The following is a 22,789-nucleotide window of genomic DNA, read 5'->3' as shown; positions in this document are numbered from 1 at the left end:
CGACTACTAGCGTGAGCTAATGCAAGTAGTCCTAGTACGTAGTACAATCACGGGCAACTCGCAGCAAAGGTGGATAAAGTCTGTTCGGTATTCTTGGTATTTTCCATAATGCAAAAACACATTTCCTAGGATATGTATGCTGTTATTACATTATGGTGGGAGGTCACTACCCAGACCGGTTTCAGCCTTTATTGAGGCTTCATCAGTGAGTAGCTAGACCAAATTGATACCTAAGTGTTTAGCGAAAAGAACTTATATACTTTGCTATACGAGTTGTCAAAAAGGTGCACCCATTAAGTTACTTTAAGTTTTTTTCAATGATAAAACTGAATTTGCTGCGCCCTCTGTCATAACATTTTGTTTCCTCGAGATGAGTGTACGAAGTGTTGAATGATGTATTTTCATCACATTTTGTTTCCTCGAGATGAGTGTACGAAGTGTTGAATGATGTATTTTCATCACATTTTGTTTCTTACAGATGATTGTACTTCGAAATTATGAGTGATGTAATTTTCCTTTGTGATATATGTTTGGTCTTAATTTTTGTGTATGATGATTAACCTATTGAAAGCGGAAATTGAAAGAAAAAAGCGATCACTTGTAGAAAATGAACTGGTGGTTAGTAGCAACGGTTGTATATTCTTACTCGTTATTGATTACCAAACTGTCATTTAAAACACGAAGTTTAATATTGCAGTAATAATCCTCTGTGGATTTTTGACAGGGCCCCGAGAAGAAGTATTTCAAGCGAAGCGAACTACTAAAGAAACAAGAAGAACAGTATTGGCAAGGACAGAGAGAGAAACATAAAGATGACGCTGAGAGAGATGAGGTACAGATTTGTTTTTACAATGTTCTGTTACATAGTGATCATAAGTTATTAAATTAGTTTCACTGCATGTTATTGTACGACCTTGTTTATTTTGTATAAGCCATAACTCCACCACACACCAGCGTATGTAATTTCAGTTAAATCCATTTTCCAATTTCATTCTACTAACTTTTCCAACTCAGTTTCAAATATAAATTATTTCAGCTGCCGCCGTTGGTGTTGGTTTTTCTGTTTATTTACTTTATGATTCTTACCACTTTCAAAATCGTTTAATTTTTCATGTTAAATAATATTCAAGCAAAACTTCGTTTTGATTTTTTTTGCCCATAATTTCTTAATTCTTCCCTATCTTTATTTTGTTATCACAGTTTTTCGCTTAATCCTATAGATTTTTTGAAGGAATAAAAAATAAAAGAAAAGAGATACATTAAGTTCAACTGCATCTTTTCCCCAGTGTTACGTGCATTTTGCAGAGTAAGGAACTAAATAAGGAGCAGTATCATTATTAAGAATTATAACACTATTTTCAATATACATTCTGTTTGTTATGACAAAAAATGGTGAGTTCCATGAAATTAGGTTAGGTAGTGAATGGTTGTTGTCATCTCATGTGAGATCACCCAATATTGTATGCCTGAAAAAGCTTGAACAAGTTTTTTTGTAGAAAATGAACATCTTTCCACTCTCTTGGAACTCTAGTAGAGTTCCAAGGGAGTGGAAAGAGGGCAAAATTATTCCTTTGCATAAGGGAGGTTCTAAGACTATAGTAGCAAATTATAGACCAATCAGTATTTCAGGCATGGTGGTAAAAGTATTAAGAAAAATTGGCAAAACGAGAATTAGAATAGGTAGATTATTTTTAATTTTCACATTTGATGTCCATAGATGCCATATGGTCACTGCGGTATACCTCACATGGTTTTGGAAATTATATCTTCTGCTAGAATAAGTGGTAGGGGTTGCAGATTCCCTTTCCACAGAAAGTTTGTAGGAAAATCACAAACATCCATGCCCATGGCGAGATTTGAACCCACGGCCTCTTGGCTGGAGAGGGGACACGCAAACCACTCTGCCAACCAGTCCGGCAATGGGTAGATAAAAATATGATACTATGTGAGGATCAACATGGCTTTGTGAAGGGTCAGTCATGCCTTAGTAATATACTAACTTTTTATAATAAAGTAACAGCTGAGTTGGATAAAGGAAATAGCTACATGATGATTTTGCTGTATTTTGCAAAAGCATTTGACAGAAACCACATGAAACACTGCTACTCAAAATGAACAAATGCAGATGGATATGACACTGCTTAAGCAGATAAGAGGATGGCTGCTGAATAGATATTAAAAAAAGGTATATGGAGGAGCAGAATTGATGCAAAAACAGGTGACTAGTGGTGTGCTACACAGTTCACTGCTGAGACCATTGCTGTTTAATTTGAACATAAATGATATAGGAAATAACCTGAAAGGAAATATTCAGTTGCCTGCTGATGATGCAAAATTAGGTAGAGTAGTAGTTAATCAAGATGATGCGGAGAGTTTGCAGGGTGATTTAAACGGGCTGTCAGTATGGGCAAAAGTTAATGGGTGTCAGTTTAATGTCGGGAAATGTAAAGTTATGCGCTTTGGCTTAAATAGATTACAAGCCATTTATCACATTGATGGCACTCTACTCTAGTAAATAGATGAAGCTAGAGATTTAGGGATGGCGGTAGACAGAATTAAAGTTTAGAGGACATATTATTAAGGGAGCACATAAGATTACTTAGCTAGTGAAGAACACATTAACAAGTAGAGATAAGGAAGTTGTAATTCCTCTTTATAAGGCCATGATACACCCATATCTGGATTACTGTGCTCAAGTCTGGTCCCCTGGGTTTCTTGTGGATGTGGAAGCAGTGGAGAGGATTCAGAGGCAAGTGGCCGTAGAATGTGTCCTATGAGGAGAGATTGAAAGTGTGTGGATTGCAGAAGTTTGTTGATAGAAAAAAAAGAAGGGAATGATAGAAACATTTAAGTTGCTTAAAGGATTTTATAGGATAGATACAGAGGAAATATTTCAGCATTTGGCTAGAGGGACCAGAACAAGGGGAAGTGAAGAAAGGTGTGATCAGTAGGGGTGGGAGGACTAGATTTTTTTGCTTGGAGTGTTGTGAATGAGTGGAATTGGCATTCACAATGCCAATGAGGGTCTTCGGATTCCATGGAGATGCCCATATAATAATAATAATAATGGGAATCAGATTATTATTATATTATTATTATTATACAGATTACTCCATGAAGTCTACAAACACTATCCAATATTCACACAATGCTATCATACTTTGCTCTGAACTCATTTACCAAAATGGCACCTACAACAGATTCTGGGAACCTATTCCAATCATTGACCACTCCAAGCAAAAAATCTAATCCTCACACCCTTGCTAACAAATACTCTTGCTCAATTTGTCAATAGATTGACAAATCCATTCAATGGATTTGTCAAATATCGCTGCTAGTCTGTTTAAATTATCCTGCAAAACATTATCTGTTTTGACTATTCCTCTGCCCAATTTTGTACCATCAACAAACTGAATATTTTTTTTCAGATCACTCCTATATCATTAATTTACATCATCATCATCATCAAATTCCTGCCATGTACCCTCAAGGGGTGTACAGGATATGATAGTACTACATGAAAATATTACATCATTACTAACTTCCTATCTACAATTTTCCTCCAAATCAGTCTGTTACTTGTCAAGACTCCCACATTATCAGCTCTTATATTTCTATCATCTAAGGCACTTTGTACCATATCAATCCACCTATATCTTGGTCTTCCTCTGGGTCGCTTTCCTGACAGCCTGGCAGAGAACACTTGTTTTGCTAATCTTTTCTCTCCCATTCTATTTAAGTGACCATACCACCTGAGATTAGCTCTGCTAACGCATTCCTGGATGCTGACAATGTCAAGTTCTTTCCTAATATCCTCGTTTTTAATATGATATTGCCATTGATGCCATCTGTTCACACCTCTAATCTTTCTCAGGACTCTCATATCTGCGGTCTCTAGTCTTTGGTCAAGTGTTTTACTTCTGACCCAGCTTTCAGATCCATAAGTTAAAACTGGTTTGAACACTGTCTTGTATACAGCTAATTTAGTGTTCCGACTAATTTCTCTCTTATTCCATATGAATTTATTCAATTGACTTCCCACCATACCAGCTTTGCTGATTCTGTTGTCTATTTCTATATTTAATTTACCATCTTCAGTAAAAATTGTGCCTAAGTAGCTGAAATGTTTTACTTGTTCCACAGGTTCTCCATTCACAACACAGTTGACATTTTCAATGATTCTGCCTATTTTCATTGTCTTTGTCTTTTTATTGCTGACCTTCATACCATATCTATTACAACAGTTATTCAATTTAGTCAAAGAAGCTTGCAGACTTGTAGCGGATTTATTTAGAAGTATTACATCATCCGCATAAAGCAAAGAGCTGACATTAACATCTCCAATTTCGATATCAGGTTTAATACCACTTTCCTTCATAATGTGATCCATATAGATAATGAATAACAGAGGGGATAATGTACATCCTTGTCTCACACCAGATTTAACATTAAACCATCTTCCTGTACTTCCTTCAATTCTAACTGCTGACTTACAACTCAAATAAAGACTAAGTATTGCTTGATATAATGCCCCATTCACACCATATAACTGCAGCGTATTGAATAGCTTCTCTCTTGGCACTTTGTCATATGCCTTTTCCAAATCGACAAAACTTAAATACAGATCTTTGTTATATTCCCATGCTTTCTCGACTATTTGTCGTAAAGTGAAGATCTGATCCTGACAGCCTCTATTTGGCCTAAATCCAGCTTGTTCTTCACCCAGCTTTTCTTCCACAATTCTTCTCAACCGTTTCTCAAGTATACTTGCATAGATCTTGCCAGGAACACTCAGTAGGGAAATACCTCTGTAATTCTCACATTCAGTTTTATTTCCCTTTTTATATATGGGTACTATGAGAGCTCTATTCCAATCATCGGGAATTCGTCCCTCTGTCCAGGCTTTCTGAACTATGCAGTGCAGCCACTGTAAGGCTTTTATACCACCATACTTCAGCATTTCTGGTCGAATATCATCTACTCCTGCTGCCTTTCCACATTTCAAGCCTTTGATGGCTTTTTCTACTTCAAGTATGGATATGTATTCCTGACTGCATGCCTGGTCAGTGTTTTTTACCACTGTGCTGTCATCACTGCTTGTTTCATTTAGCAGTTTTTCAAAGTAGTTACTCCATACTTCAAGGATATCTTTTTCTCCTGTTTTCATGTCACCTTTATCATCTCTAACTCCTTTTACAGCACTCTTTCCTCCATTCCTAAGCTTCTTCAACAACCTCCAGAATATTTTGCCACCTTCTTGATATTTATTTTCTATATTCTTGCCAAAGTCCTCCCATGACTTTTGTTTAGCTAGTTTTACACAGTGTTTAGCATTCTTGCATTTGTCTCTATATTCTCTAAGAGCACAAGCTGACTTATTTGACAGGAATTTTTGATATGCTTTCTTCTTTTCCTTCACTGCCTCTTTAACTTCCTGTGTCCACCAGGGAGTTCTGATTTTTTTATCCTTACACACAACCTCACCACATGCCTCTCTGGCAGAATCAATCAATGTTTTCTTCAGTTTGCCACTGAATCTCCAAGGTTTGATTCCTGTTCTCAAACTCTTTCATTTTTTCTTCAATAATCTTTGTGTATTTTAGTCTACAGTTCACATCTGAGAGCTGCTCAACTTTTATTCGCTTTAAAACTTTCTTACATGTTATTCTTTTCAATATGAAATTCAATTTTATCCTGCTCAGGACGAAATAGTGATCACTTCCAATTTCAAATCCTCTGTACACTCTGGTGTCCTGCACCAGGGAGAAAACATCACTATCAACAATAACATAGTCAATGAGACTTTTCTTATTTCTAGCCTCTTCTCTCCATGTGAATTTGTGCACATTTTTATGTTGGAACATGGTGTTAGTAATAACCAGTCCATGTCCTGAGCAGAAATCCAACAGGTATTTGCCATTAGTATTAGCTTTGCTCTTTTCTCCAAATTTTCCCAAAATATTTTTGTATGTCTCACAATCATTTCCTACTCTGCTATTTAGATCCCCAACAAGGACCAACTTTTCGTTTTTCATTGTGTCAGTTGCTTTTTCTAAAGCATCAAAAAATTCCTCCACTTCTACCTTAGTAGAACCTTCTGTGGGACCATAGGCACAAATAAGTCTCATTGTCCAGTTCCCCATTCTCATATTTGCCCACATTACTCTACTTGAGACTGATTGCCATTCAAGAAGATTAGCCTCGTATTTTGTGTTGAATACTATGGCTACTCCTTCTTTTCCTTGATTGTCATTGCCTGAATATAACATTTTGTATTTATTGCTCAGAAAGATCTCACCAGTTTTGGTCTTTTTTGTTTCAGTCACCCCTATTATGTCGATCTGGTACTTATCTAATTCCTCAGCTAGCTCCATTTCTTTGCCATTCAGGCTTCTTACATTGATAGTACCGATCTTTAACTCTGGTGAAGTTGAGTTGGGGTTTGTTTTCAGATTTGTTCCAGTAGCTGACTTTTCGCTGTTCACCCTGGTTCCCTGGCGAAAACAACGGGGGCCTTGTTTAACCGGGCGACGGCCCAGCCTGCATGAAATTTTGTCATGTTGTACCATCATTTTTTATTTTGGTTTAACCAATAAGAATACAATTTGGTCGGCTAAATCCCAAATTGCCAGCCCATCCTCGTCCGTTCAGTATCAAAGTAGATAACCAACAGGGTGCACCACGAGAAGGTGAGGATTGGACATTAGGTCAGAAGCCCTGGTCGGTTCTCCGCATTCCTTTAAAGGCTATGTGGAGGTCTCCTCTCAGTTATACAGCTTTGACCCTTAAGCACCCCCATTAATTTACAAATTAATAATAATATTGTTATTATTATTAATTATAGAGCCGGTAACTAAAATTTAAGGAATTGACAGCGTATACTGGAAATATAGATTAAATAAACTTTAATATACACTTTCCGATATTTCGGCGAAAGTCACGTTGCCATCTTCTTGGGAACTTACTAAAAAGACACGTGCACACAAGTACTAATAACAGCAAATGAGACTGAAGCTAGGAAGCTAGGGTTTTCCTAAAGTCCTGATGGTGCCCCCTGACGGGCTATATTGGTAGTTCTTGGCCTTTGGGCTGAAGTTCTTCTGATAAAAGTTTCCCAAATTTGGGGCAGTTTCATGCATCCAAATTTGTTGAGGTTTGGCATGTTCCTAAGGGCCGAGGCTGATTCCATGAATAGTCTTTCATATTTGAACTTGCTGCGGTGTATTACTGTGGCTTTCTTCCATCTTATTCTGTGGCGAGTATCCAGAGCGTGGTCTGCAAGCCCAGAGTGGCTGTACTGGTGAAATCGGATGTAATCCTTGTGTTCTGAGATTCTGATATTTGCTGTCCTGCCTGTTTGGCCAAAGTAGGACAGTTTACAGCTGCAAGGGACCTGGTATACACCAGGTAGGTCTAGGGGAAGTGGTTGGTCTTTGGTGGAGCGGATGAGGGATGCCAGTTTTCTGTGTGGTTTGTAACAAGTGGTCAAGTCATGTTTTTTTAAGATTTTATTGATTTTTTCAGAGGTGCCTCTGATGTAGGGAATAGTGATGGATTTAGAGTAATCTTTTTTGTGAAGGGGAGGGGGTGTTGGGTTGTGGATATCTGGGTTAAGTATTTTTTGGAGGGGGTAGCCGTTGGCTGAGAAAGTGTCACGGATGTGATTTAGTTCAGTGGTTAGGGCTTGTTCATTAGAACAGATTATTTTTGCCCTGTTGAATAATGTTTTAATAACTCCATATTGTTGTGAGGGGGGGTGGTGGGATTGTTGGTGAATGTATCTGCCTGTATGGGTGGGTTTTCTATAAATTGAGAAAACCAAGGTTCCATCAGGTTGGCAGGTGACTAGTGTGTCTAGGAAGGGGAGGTTATTGTTTTCCTCTTTTTCCAGGGTGAATTTGATTCTAGGGTGTTGGTTGTTCAAGTGTGTTAGGAAGGAGAGGAGTGAATCCGGGCCATGTGGCCAAATAGCAAAAACATCATCAACGTAGCGAAGTCATATGGTAGGTTTTTGTGGGGCTGAGTTTAAGGCTTTCTCTTCAAACATCTCCATGAAGAAGTTGGCCAAGGGTGGGGAAAGTGGTGAACCCATGGCTGTCCCCTCTATCTGTTTGTAGAATTTTTCCTGCCAAACGAAATAGCCTGAGTTCATTGTAAACTGAAATAGGTCTGAGATATCGGGAGGAAATTTAGCTTGGATTAGCTCTTAGGTTTCTTTGAGGGGGACATTCGTGAATAGGGAGGCGACATCAAAACTGACCATTATGTCATTATGTTGGAGTGTAAGGTTTTCTATACTGGCTTTGAAGTGGGCTGAGTTTTTTATGTGTGATGGTGTATTGCCAGTAAAGTGTGAGAGCGCTTTGGCTAAATGCTTGGCTAATTTGTAGGCCAACTTCTTCATGGAGATGTTTGAAGAGAAAGCCTTAAACTCAGCCCCACAAAAACCTACCATATGGCTTCGCTACGTTGATGATGTTTTTGCTATTTGGCCACATGGCCCGGATTCACTCCTCTCCTTCCTAACACACTTGAACAACCAACACCCTAGAATCAAATTCACCCTGGAAAAAGAGGAAAACAATAACCTCCCCTTCCTAGACACACTAGTCACCTGCCAACCTGATGGAACCTTGGTTTTCTCAATTTATAGAAAACCCACCCATACAGGCAGATACATTCACCAACAATCCCACCACCCCCCCTCACAACAATATGGAGTTATTAAAACATTATTCAACAGGGCAAAAATAATCTGTTCTAATGAACAAGCCCTAACCACTGAACTAAATCACATCCGTGACACTTTCTCAGCCAACGGCTACCCCCTCCAAAAAATCCAAAAAATACTTAACCCAGATATCCACAACCCAACACCCCCTCCCCTTCACAAAAAAGATTACTCTAAATCCATCACTATTCCCTACATCAGAGGCACCTCTGAAAAAATCAATAAAATCTTAAAAAAACATGACTTGACCACTTGTTACAAACCACACAGAAAACTGGCATCCCTCATCCGCTCCACCAAAGACCAACCACTTCCCCTAGACCTACCTGGTGTATACCAGGTCCCTTGCAGCTGTAAACTGTCCTACTTTGGCCAAACAGGCAGGACAGCAAATATCAGAATCTCAGAACACAAGGATTACATCCGATTTCACCAGTACAGCCACTCTGGGCTTGCAGACCACGCTCTGGATACTCGCCACAGAATAAGATGGAAGAAAGCCACAGTAATACACCGCAGCAAGTTCAAATATGAAAGACTATTCATGGAATCAGCCTCGGCCCTTAGGAACATGCCAAACCTCAACAAATTTGGATGCATGAAACTGCCCCAAATTTGGGAAACTTTTATCAGAAGAACTTCAGCCCAAAGGCCAAGAACTACCAATATAGCCCGTCAGGGGGCACCATCAGGACTTTAGGAAAACCCTAGCTTCCTAGCTTCAGTCTCATTTGCTGTTATTAGTACTTGTGTGCACGTGTCTTTTTAGTAAGTTCCCAAGAAGATGGCAATGTGACGTTCGCCGAAATATCGGAAAGTGTATATTAAAGTTTATTTAATCCATATTTCCAGTATACGCTGTCAATTCCTTAAATTTTAGTTATCATGTCTAACCAGCGTATAAGCCTCTCAACAAGAATAATTATAGAGCCCTGTGGCATACCATATTCCTGACTCTCTTCCTGAACAAACTATGGTCTCTCCATCAACCATCTTCTTCTCCACATCCCAAACTTCATCTTCATTTGTTGCAATTATTTATCAGAATTTCATGTATCCTGTCAAAAGCTTCTGCAAAGTTGAGCAGTATCACAGTGTAGTCATTATAACTCATTATCCAACTCAGCTGTAAGTTATAAAAGGTAAGTCAGTCACTGAGATGTGACCTACCTTTTGCAAAACTGTCCCCCACCCCATACAGTATTCCACCACTCCTGAGATGATAATTTGCTACCTCAGGCATGGAGCCTCTTTATGCACTAGAACTATTTTCCTTTCCTTTACCCTCCCTCCTTGGGACTAACCCAGAGCTGAGACTGAAATTAAACTGTCATCAAAGGCACTCCCAACTCCCAAACACTTCCTTGTAATACTTGAGCTGGTATATCATCCAATTTCATAATTGTAGTCACATGAAGGTTCTGTAATATCCTACACCTTCTATCATAATCTCTCTTTCCACATCAGCCCTTGCTCTCTCATCAATGCATTATCTCATCTCTGCCTAGGTGATACACAAAATGATTGCTTAGTAATTCAGCTATTTATTCTGCTTCAGTTACCTTCCTGACATTGCCATTCATCAAAATTATTCTTCCTTTTACTTGCCACATATTGAAAGAATTATCTTTGGTCTGCACAACTGATTTCCTCTCATACTCTGATTGACCTTTCTTACCTGGCCACCAGTTTAGCCTGTGCTTTGTACTGTTCATATACCTCTGATCACCTTTCTCTGCAAATTCCCTCCATATATTTTTATTTTTTTCAGTAGCTCCCAATTTAATGATACTGTTCATCCATTTAACTCTCACTTGATTATCCTCTTGATTAAGTATGCACTCCACTATTCTTCTTCTTTAGCCTCTTTCCATACATTGCAGAATATAGACCTTCCCCTTAAGTTTTCAATTCTGTCTGTCTTTAGCCAATGTCATCATCTCATGTCAAACATTTGTATATCATCCATCTGTCTTGTTCTTTGGCATCCTTTCCTTCTCGTGATATCTACTCAGTGCTTTATTTTGTTCACCTTTCATGTGGTAGTCTATTAATATGCCCATCTTCATTAGATGATTTATAACACTTCATGATATACTTCTACTCCAGTCATCTCTAATTCTAGTATTTCTTATTCTATATGTGGAGCATTCTTCTCTCCAAGACACTTTGGCCAACATGCGACTTGTCTTTTAGTTGTTACTCGTGTCTCACTTTTATAGGTAAACACTGGAATAATGCATATATTAAGGAGGTTTTTTTTTTTTAGGCAAAAATTATAGTTAATCTTTATTCGACCCAAATCTTTGTTTCCTTCTGTTATTCGTCTACTTATTTCTTTATACTGTTTTTCCTTAAAACTAACTGACCAAGGTAAGTATAGTCCTCCACAATTTCAATTTGATCTGAATTTATCATCAGTTTGGTTTTAGTTAGATTAACCCATTCATTCTTATCTTTAGCCTTATGTTAAAGATACCAAGAAATTTTATACATGGTTTTAATCCTTTTCCCAAGAAAACAAAACAGTGTTTTGCACATGAAATGTATTCACATCTGAGCTACTTGTGTATAGAAGCTAATGACTTGATATCACTTGCCTTAGTAAGTATCCTATAATGCAATGCATAATAAGAAGGGTCACTGCCCAGACTGGTTTCGACCTTTATTGAGGTCTCATCAGTGGGACCAGACCTGAGAGAGATACCAAGGTTGAAGTAATGCAGAAATCATATATATCTCATATATAAGTAGACAAAAGGTGCTTGACTATTAATAAAAAAATCTCTGGATAAGAGAAAGATGTAGAAACTGCCTACATCTTTCTTTCTCTCATTCAGAGATTTTCTGGCTCCCACTGATGAGACCTCAATAAATGTCAAAATCGTTCTGGGCAGTGACCCATCCCATTATTCATTGCATTATACATGTTCAAAAGGGGATGTGTTTTGCATTATGGGATACATATTAAGGCAAGTGATATGAAGTCATTAGCCTCATTATACAAGTAGCTCAGACATGAATATATTCCATATGCAAAACATTGTTTTGCTTCCTTGGGAAATGGATTAAAACCAAGTATAAAATTTCTTGGTATCTTTAGCCTTTCTATGCCACTAAGTTCCTGCCATCTCTTTAATCTCATCCACCCACTATTTCTTTGGTTTTCCTCTAGATATTATTACTTTGCTCAAATACTACTTTATCACCTTCCTTGCAGTGTCTCATGCTATGGCATTGCATGCCAAGCAGTCTTCTGAGTTTTTGTATTTACCACCTCTGTAATTCACATACTTCCGTCCTAACTGAAAATTCTACGTATTTATCAACCTCCTGCATTAAGACCATACAATCACTTTTGCCAGTTGACAATGTGGTCATCCTGTTAGTTATAGACAAATCCTCTAATGCAATTACTAGGTCTGGCAATTTCCTTCCTCTCTCCAATCCATGTTCCTAACTCTGGTCTATACCAGGCCAATTGTATATTTTGTCCTGTTGGCCTCCATATCCTTCATATTCTATCTCACTGATTGTATCGTGTTCTGTCAGCAGTCTCACTAATGCAAATAACTTTTGGCCAAGAGGAACTGGCTAATGCCAAAAAACTCCTTCCCCCTTATTCCAAATGCTCCTGGAATTAGTGTACATAAAGTACAATAGTCCCCAGGCTCATGACTATCCTTACACTTTATGTTAACCATCCCATTCTGATTTGTCACCAGTAATACTAATTTAGGTGTATTTTGTACGTTCTCACACTTACTTGCTTTATTGGTTTTTGTAGACTCACTCAACAGTTTCCTCCCTAATAGCTCTACTTTTCCCTAATTTTTCGCCTCCAATCTCACTTCATTCAGCAGCACTTTTTCCATATACTGAACACCATATCCATTCAATGCAAACCATTCACTTTGTATAAGTTGATCAAACTTGCTCTACACATCCACAAACTCCATATCATTTCTCCTACATAACCTATGCTTTCATTCATTTGCAATCATGGAACTCATTAACTCCCCTGTCATACCATGGCAATAAACTCACTATCTTAACTCTCTCTTGCTCTTTCTTTTGCCACTTTCAGTAACTCCTACATGTCCTACTCATACCATATTTTCTCCTTTCAAATAATTCATTCCTACCAAAACAATCAACTCTTTCACTTAGCCATTCTGTATTCTAATAGCCTCACTAACAATGTTAATCTTTTATCATTCTCTGTCGACATCCTGACTAACCCTCACTCATTGCATGGTACTAGGTGTATGATATCAATAAATTACATTACTTTAAAAAAGTATATATATATATATAGGATGAATAGTAAATGTTTTGATAGGTGGTATATTGATTATTCTGAGTAAAACAAGTTCATATGAACAAATGTGTCTAATTGGCAATGGATGCAAGATACAGCTATTTGTACATAGAGCTCCAATGCTCACACTTGTAGATCAGGCAACCAACACACAGCTCTGAATCACATGTGACCAAGAAGCAGTTATAACCTGATGCAATTTCATGTTAGAAGTGTTAAGAATGCCACACATCTTTACATATGCTGATATGATGTCCGTTTATGATTTTTGTAATGGAAGCCTGTTGCTGCTTGTAGAGAATACCATTGACAGTTTCCTAACTACAAAGAATCAGATTCAAGAGTGTTAACTAGTGTTTACAACAAATGCCATGAGACTGGGTACTGTTCCCATCAGTAATATATCTTCTGAACGTGAAAATGAACAAAATGTGGATAAAGGAGAACACATTCTTCAGTCAGTAGAACATAGTCCTACTACAATCACATGGAGAATTTCTACACATATCAGTGTTCCACATACAAGAATATGGTGAACATTGTGAACAAGTTTTGTATCCATTTCACATACAGCAGGTGCAACACCTTCTCCCAGGAGATGAAGGCAGTCGATTGGCATTTTGTTGGTGGGTGAATGCCAATTATTTCCATTAATCTGTTCACCAATGAAGCTACTCGTGATGGTATCAGCAACACTCATAACTGGCATCGATGGTCCAACGAAAATCCACATACCATTGTAGAAACAAATTTCCAACATCGTTTCTCTATAAACATGTGGTGTGGTATGATTGACAGTCACTTGATTGGGTCTGTTGTGTTACTAAATCATCTTACCCATATATCTACAATTTCCACAAAACAAACTTCCACTACTGTTGGAGGATGTTCTCTTGGCTATCATGATAGAACTCCTGCATGTTATAGCAATCAGATGACACAGTATCTAAATCGAACTTTCCCTGAACAATTGATCGACCGCAGTGGTCCTGTTCATTGGCATTCAAGGTCTCACTCCCATAGATTTAGATTTCTGGGATGGATGAAAAGCAAGGTATACAGAAAAAAGATAAAGACAAGAGGTAAATTGATTGCTCCCATTATAGATAATGCTGCCTTCATAGAAGAATGTCAAGACAACCTCAGAAGAACAGCACAAACTATTACCACAAGAGTTGCAAAGTGCATTGAGGTTGGTGGTGCAGTTTTCAAAAGTTTATTATGAACTGTAAATTACAGTATATGTCAATATTTGTGTTTTGTATCATTCAAACAGTCAATAAATGCAAACAAGAATCGTTTATCGTTCTTTAACTTTTTACATGTCAGTTTCAAACAGCTATATCTCCACACATATTGGACAGCTGTATTATTGGACACAAGTTTATATGAACTTTTTTTACTCAGAATAATCGATACTGCCACCTACCAAAATATTCACTATTCCTCCTGAAACACATACACATATATATTTACAGTAGATTCCATGTAATTGTTTCACCAATTAATTGAGGCAGCCATTTTCTTGGTATAAGTCTGGAAGAGCAAAAACAAAATGAGATTATATCAAGAATTTACTTCATTTATTTGGGACACAATTCCATTCAATTGGCCTAGCTAGTAATCTCTACTGCATAGTGTGCGAAAAATTACATAATCTTGATTCAAAAATTTAGTGCTGACAAACAGGGCTATTTTATCATGACACATCAGATGGTTCCTTGTGTTATATATACACTGCACTGTTTAGATCAGTGGTCAATATCGACCCCCAGGAGTCGATATAACATTGAATAGGGGTCAATAGAAAAATATAAGACATCGTTGTACGGGTAATATTTAATTCGGTTAACTTGAATTATCTCCATCCTGAATAACAACGCAATTAAGAGTGAATCGTGGGAACAGTGACACGAATAGAACCTGTAAGATGAAGCAAGGTCATGAAAATAGTTAGAGGCCAATCAAGTAGGCCAAAATGATGTATTTACCAACAAGCATCTTTATTGCTTATCCTATTATAATTATGTAGTAGCAAAATAGAGGGGGGTCTATAAAAAGTCAAGAAATTCTTGAAGGGTCAACGGTCAAAGAAGTTTGGCGACCCCTGGTTTAGATCAAAGAAAACAGTACATTGTGAAACTCTTATGCTCAAGGCTTCAGAAATCCACTTGAAATGAAAGTTGCCATTTATCGGAAAAATGGAGGCCTCAATGCTTTGAAATGATTAGGATGGAGAGTTTTCCAGTCAGTACCATGCCAACAAACATTTTTTAGGAATTGGATTATGAGTTGGAACTTTTACTGGTTCTTGACAATTGCTAAGGTCAGTGCAAAAATTAGTCTTTTACAAGCAATACAGATCATGGCTAATAGTTGGCAAGCAATAAGCAACAGGACCATTTTAAACTGTTTTACTCACTGTGGTTTTTAGGATTCAGATAGTGAAAATGATGCTTATTAGATATGAACCACATCAGAAGCCATGAAGTATTTGCATCCCTTGGCATTGTATTCAATACTATAATGAAAATGAAGATTTTGAGGAGGAAATTGAAGCAAAACACCAGTAGACATTTGAAGAAAAAGAAACGAATGGAGGCAACACTTCCAAGCCTGAATGAGTAATGCTAGAAATATTACTGGATTATGACTATTTCATGCAGGAAGGTGTTATTATATCTGCACTAGTTACCTGCACTGATTTTGTTTAATTGCAGTTAAAAAATAAAAAAAAAACTGGATATGCTTGATCAATTTTTATGCTATTAACTGCTAAGCACTGCATGTATGTTTAATACATATATAAATGAAATTATTTTTATTGCAAATATTTTACTTTAAATAAAGCCAATTGTTTGCAATAAATGAAACTTTTTAAATTCTTGATATGTACCAAGTAACTGTATTTAACTGGTGCAGCTGCTTAATTGGGCCAAATTGGCTAGAATGCTGATGAGCATAGTAAATAAAGAAAAGCTGCATATGAGAGGAGATTGGCTGGTCAGGCCAAGGTAACTGAAGGGAATTTTTCTGCTATATGACAAGTAAGAGAAAGAATAATTATGGCAAGTTGACACTGGTGAATAATCATGGAATCGGGGGTCGGGAACCTTTTTGAACCAAAGAGCCATTCCACCAAAAAAATTAATTAAAACATAATTTTGGGAGCTGCAACTTCAATTCGATTTTTCCTGGTGACTCAAAGTTAAGTTCAAACTTTGGTAAATTTGTTTTTAATTCAGTACTTCCAGATATCAAATACCACTTTTATGTTTGCAAATAAATTTTTTATATGTTCAATAAATAAAACAACATTAAGTTTGATTAAGTTTTTAATCACAAAACATGTTTAAGTAAGTATAATATTACAAAAAAAGTCAGAATTTGTTTAAATTAAGGGAATATTAGATCCCACATTGTTTTAAAACCGAATAAGAAACTCAAAGATTGGAATCAGAGAGTTTCATGCCGAATATAGTATACAAAACTATAAAAGTATTGGCGAATACTTTTATAGCGATCAGAACTTTACCCACCTTTGCAATGAGTTGCCCATGTTTATACTACGTTCTAGGACTACTTGCATTGGCTCACACTAGTATTCGCCGATACTTTTATAGTTTTGTATACTATATTCGGCATGAAACAACTCTCTGATTCCAATCTTTGAGTTTCTTATTCGGTTTTAAAACAATGTGGGATCTAATATCCCCTTAATTTAAATAATGTTTATATCGCCAAAATGAAGCCTGTTGGCTCTTTATATTTAAGTAACTTAATGGGTGCACCTTTTGGACAACTCGTATAGCAGAGTATATAAGTTCTTTTCGCTATATCCTTTGGTATTAATTTGGTCTAGCTACTCGCTGATGAAACCTCAATAAAGGCTGAAACCGGTCTGGGTAGTGACCTCCCTCCATAATGTAATAACAGCATACATTTCCTAGGAAATGTGTTTTTACATTATGGAAAATACCAAGAATAGCGATCAGAACTTTACCCACCTTCGCAACGAGTTGCCCGTGTTTGTACTACGTTCTAGGACTACTTGCATTGGCTCACGCTAGTATTCGCTGATACTTTTATAGTTTTGTATATACTAATATACTATAATGCCGAATATACTATATTCGGCATGAAACTCTCTGATTCCAATCTTTGAGTTTCTTATTCGGTTTTAAAACGTGGGATCTAATATCCCCTTAATTTAAATAATGTTTATATCGCCGAAATGAAGCCTGTTGGCTCTTTATATTTAAGTAAAGTCAGAATTTGTATTGCAAAAAGAATTAGTCTGAACAAAAATATAATATGTATTTTAATAGATAATTGATTGTTTTAATTTAAAATTCACTAATGAGACTTGATTTTGCATCTTCTCAGCCAATTTACTTAAATCTGGATTGTATGTGGGAAACTTGAATAGTAATTCGGCTTTCAAACTTTCATCAGGCAATTTGTTTCTATATTTATTTTTAATGTAATTCATTGAAGAGAAAAATTGTTCGCAATTGTACGTTGAACCAAAAAAGAGTCAAAACCCCAAAAGCAAGTTGCCTGGCATTTGAATAATTAGTTGGGAAAGAATTCCAATATTTAAATATAATTTCCTGTGGTGTTTCTTCCATAGTTTCCTCATTTTCTTTAATTTGTGCTACCATTTCCTGAAGTTTTTGTACCCAGATGCTTTTATTCTGAATTTCTAGAAGCTCTATTTGTAGTTCTGCAATTGATATTACAGGAAAAACTTCAATATCTATTTGTTTTAAATTTGAATTTTTAAAGGATGTAATATAAATTTCATCATCTCCTGATGTTTTTTAAAATCCTGAAATCTGCCCGTAAAAGAATCTAAAATTACAGTAATCATTTCAGCGAATATTTTGCAATCAACTTTTTCTTGATTTAAATTCAATCTATAATTTTTTAGATTTTCAAAATATATAAATTTTTCTTCAGTAACATCTTTGAAAAACACTCTTAGTTTCTGTTCAAAGGTAAGGACTTCCTTTAGTAATTGTAAGGCTATGTTTCCCTTCCCTTGCAACTTCAAATTTAGCTTATTAAAATGTTCTGTCATATCAAGCAAAAAAACAAAAATTTTGTATCCATTCGGGATTACTGAGAAGTTCCACATGATTTACATTATAATTTTTAGTGGTTAAAAAAACTATTACTTCTTTTAAACACTGAAAAAAATGTTTTAATGCTTTTCCTCTTGATAACCATTGTACAGATGTAAATGTCACTAAATATTTATGTTGACTACCTAGTCCCTCTAAAAATGTGTCAAAAAGTCTGCGATTCAATGCCTGAAATTGGATGAAATTGATCATTGGCACAACAACATCTATCATTCTTTTTATTTGTGGTAATAATCCCAAAGAATTTGAAACTAAAGCTTCTTGATGCAAAATGCAATGAAATGAAATAACTCCATGTGGAATATGAGTGGAGAATAATTTAGCAAACCCCTTATTTTTCCTTGACAGTTCCAGCTGAAAGAGGTAAATCTTTAATTTTTTTATGTATCTCGTCCTTATTTTTCATATCCTTAAATAGAATTTCAGAGACATTATACATGCAATTTTTTAGAAATTCACCATCGGTAAAAGGTTTTCCTGCTTTTGCTATTTCAAGGGATAACAAAAACTTGCTTCTGTAGTATTCGACAAAGATTTCGTCCAAGTTGACAAATTTCTTTGCTGAAGCAGTGTTTTCTTTTGTAATTCTTCAATAGCTTTTTTTCTATTATCACCCTCAGGATATTTTTTACTGAAGTGTAAATGTTTTCCTCGAAAATGTCATTCGACATTACTTGATTTGTTATTTTGAAGTTGTAGATAGCAAATTAAACATTGCGGATTTCCATTTACTTCTATAAATGCAAATTTCTCTATCCACATTTTATTGAATCTTCAGTTTTCTTCTATTATTTTTCTTTTTCTTGAACTCATATTAGGAGGGTTATTATCACAAATTTACCTGCAAGTAAAAACACAAATTCAACATAATAACATCATAAAAATTAATTTGTGCATAACATTACCTGACACCAAATTAAACACCAGTTTAGTACCACAATAAATAAGTCAACTAACAGAGTATTTATTTTGACAGTTAAAATCCGTATGTATCTAAAAATCATGGTGTTATACACGATAGCTGATCAATTAGTTCAAATTTTCGCCATGGCGCTAGTTACCTTAGGCAGGGTTAACATTTAGCAGTATTTCAAATGTAACGTAGTTGTCAGTTGTTCATGTCATAAAATTTCATGCGTACGTAACATGCGTCACATGCATAGTATCTAGCGCCACGAATAGGCCGTATCAAAAAACAATATTTAGTTGTTTGTATTAATTATGTATCTTTTAATTCAATATAAAAGAGCTGCACTTTGTTCAGCCAAGAGCTGCCGGTTCCCGACCCCTGGTCTAGAGGAAGTAGCTGGTCTTTGGTGGAGTGGATAAGAGATACCAATTTCTTATGTGGTTTGTAACTAGTTGTGAGGTCATATTTTCTCAAGATTTTTGTTTTTCAGATGTATCTCGAATATAAGTAATGGTGATAGATTTAGAATAATCTCTGTTATGAAGTGGAAGGGAGGCTGTGGTTAATTGGTTTTAATATTTTTTGGGGGTTGTAGCTTGTTAGCTAAGAAGGTTAAGGATATGGTTAAGTTCCGTAGTTGGGGCATTGTTATCTGAACTGATTAATTTCCCCCTGTTATATAGGGTTTTTATAATTTCATATTGTTGGGAGACTGCTGGTGAATGTATCGACCTGTATGTTTAGATTTTCTATGAACAGAAAGTCAGGGACCATCAAGCTAAACAGCTGTTAACACTATACAAGTCACAAATCCACCCAGCTCTCGAATACTGCTCTCACATCTGGAGTGGGACTCCAAAAAGCTCCTTCAAAATGCTTGACTCAATACAGAAGAGAGCAATTAGACTAATAAATGACCCATCCCTCACCTACTCGCTCCCCCCACTTTCACATAAACGCTTGGTCTCTGCAATCTGTATATTCTATACTTTCACGGGAAAGGTTCATCTGAAACAGCATCAATAATTCTCCCACCCTGTTCCAAGCCCATTGGAACACTTACAGCTACCGCCCAACATCCTTTTACAGTACACAGTACACCTCGAAACCCACAGAAGAAGCTTCTTCTCCTCCTCATTCATCCCTGCTACTACAATACTGTGGAACAGTCTTCCCCTTGACGTATTTCCCAAGGAATTCAATATACAGGCATTCAAATCAAATGTAAACAAGTTTCTCCTTTCACAACCCATCACCCATATACAGTACTAATGTACTATCGATTGACCAGCCAACCTCCTGTATATAGGCCCAACATTAAAAAAAAAAAAAAAAAAAAAAAAAGCTGGCATGTAATCAGAGTGTCTAGGAAAGGGATACTGTTGTTGTTTTCCTTTTCCAAGGTAAACTGTATCCTGAGGTGTTGATTGTTTGAGTATATCCAGGCCATGTGGCCAAATAGCAAACACATCAAGAGAGTGGAGAACCCATGGCTGTCCCCTCTATCTGTTTGTAGAATTTTCTTTGCAAAACGAAATAGCTTGAGTTCTTGGTGAACTGAAATAGGGCTGAGATATCGGAAGGAAATATGGCTTGAATGAGATCTAAGGTACCTTTGAGTGGGACATTGGTGAATAAGGAGGAGACATCAAAACTGACCATTATGTCAGTGTGTTGGAGTGAGAGGTTTTTCTTAAAGTGGGCTGAGTTTTTTATGTGTGAAAGTGTGTTGCCAGTATATTGTGTGAGTACTTTGGCTAATTTGGATGTGGGTGAATCAGTGCCATCCACAATGGGACATAATGGTACATTCTGCTTATGAATTTTTGGTAGTCCATATATTTGGGGGGAGAGGGGTCTAGAGTTAAAAGGTTTAAGTCTGTTAGTCACTTCCAGAGGCCAATTGATTGTTATAGTCTGTTTGGTTTAGAACCACAGTGGCATTTCCCATATCCGCTTAATTATTATTTTACTGTTTTTCATTTCTTGCAGAGCTTTGAATTCTTCTTTTGTGAGGTTGCTTTTTGGTGGTTTGACTTGGGTCAGAACACTGGCTACATCCAGACTGATATTGTTGGGAAGGTTGCAGATACCACATTCTACCTGTATCATTATTCCTTCAGGAGGGATCTTTTTCAGTGCTACTCAAAGTTGTGGCCAAAACTTTGTGCTGATTGCTTCAGGGTAAGGGATGACAGGTTTATTACCATGTTGAGAGGCTGTTGAGGTTTGGAAGCTGACTTCTTTTTTAAACTTTCACTTTTTTTAATGTGCTTGCATTGTATTCTTTTAAATTCTTTTTCTGCTGAAGCATTCAAGACATTGAAAGAAACAATCAGTTGCAATCTCTCTCCAGGAAGATGGTTAGCCAGCACCTGGTACCTGGAGGCAGAGTCTCATGCCCACACAACATATGGGCCCTACACCTGCAGGACAGAACATTGCCCATACCATGACTTCACCACCACATTCCTTTGCTGTGGATGGGAGACAGTCTTGGTCATATCTTTCATGAGGGCACTCCAGGCTCACACATGTCCATCTGATTGGTGGAAAGTAAAGCAACTCTTATCACTCCACATCACTTTTGCTCAATAGTTCAGTGCTGATGCTCTTGATGCTAGTGCAGATGCCACTGAACACTTGCCTCCTCTTTGCAGCCGGCCCAAAAAACCTCATCTCATGAAGAGCATGCTGCACTGTTTATGTTGACAGGCCACACTAGGAGGCAGCAACTGTGATGGCCTGAAGAGTGATCCTATGAGTCTTCATGACCTCTCAGGCAATGACCCATTTGTTACAGTCCAAAAGGATGTGAGGTCTTCCTGATTGTGTTGCAATCATTGTAGCACCTTGTTTCTTGTATTTCTGTACAATTTCATGTGCAGTGGTTTGTGGATGCCTGGTCAGAACACTGATGTCATGGATGGATTTGTTCCTTATACAGCACTCAATGATCATGCTTCATTCCAGATCATTTAACTGACATGTCAGTTAAATGATCTGTGTTCTGCAAAACTGGTTCTTAGGTTTGCCTGTTACCTTCCTTTTATAGCAAATCCTGTGCAGTGTTTTATGGTAGGTCAGTGCATTATATCTAGGGGGTGTCTATATACTTTTAGCAGGGTAGTGTGTATATATACACAGATGTTATAACTTCTGCATCACTTCAACCTCAGTATTTACCTCTGGGTCTACCTACTCACTGATGAGACCTCAAAAAAGGTCGAACCGGTCTGGATAGTGACCCTCCTTCCATAATGTATGGCATCATACATGTCCGTAAGGAGATATGCTTTACATTATGGAAAATACTAAGGATAGTGATCAGAACTTACTCCACCTTTACTACGAGTTTGCCCTAGCCTGAACCAGGTGTTGGCTCACGCTTGGATCTGCCGAAACTTTTATAATTTCTATATAGTTGGCATGAAACTCTTAGAATTCTTATCTTAGAGTCTCTATTCGGTTTTGAAATAATGTTGGATTCAATATCCACTTAATTTGTATAATTTTGCATTGCTGAAGTGAAGCCTTTTTGGCTCTTTATCTCAGTAATGACAACAGATGTTATACAGGTGTGTGTGTGTGGGGGGGTTGTAATCACCATGAAGGTCTAATATAACCTTCATGATGATTATCACAACTTTTCAGCACACCCTTGTGTTTTCTTTCTGCTG

At 37.0% G+C, this 22,789-nt stretch overlaps 1 protein-coding gene across 1 annotated transcript in view; it reads left to right on the top strand.

The window, feature by feature from the left end:
- The first annotated feature begins 330 nt into the window (after positions 1–330).
- The window catches only part of Prp18 (pre-mRNA processing factor 18), a 118,708-nt gene continuing 96,249 nt past the window's right edge, over positions 331–22,789 (top strand). The window contains exons 1-2 of the mRNA XM_090415762.1: positions 331–618; positions 725–832. Coding sequence (XP_090271888.1) covers positions 550–618; positions 725–832 — 177 coding nt within the window. The 5' untranslated portion in view covers positions 331–549. The remainder of the gene's footprint in view (positions 619–724; positions 833–22,789) is intronic.

This window comes from Typopeltis vanoorti, chromosome 1 (assembly GCF_054136105.1).
Source record: "Typopeltis vanoorti isolate ZY-2024b chromosome 1, IOZ_Tvanoo_1.0, whole genome shotgun sequence".
Lineage (NCBI taxonomy): Eukaryota > Metazoa > Arthropoda > Arachnida > Uropygi > Thelyphonidae > Typopeltis > Typopeltis vanoorti.
The sequence above is the reverse complement of the archived record's forward strand: the minus strand, read 5'-3'. Positions and strand labels throughout refer to the sequence as shown.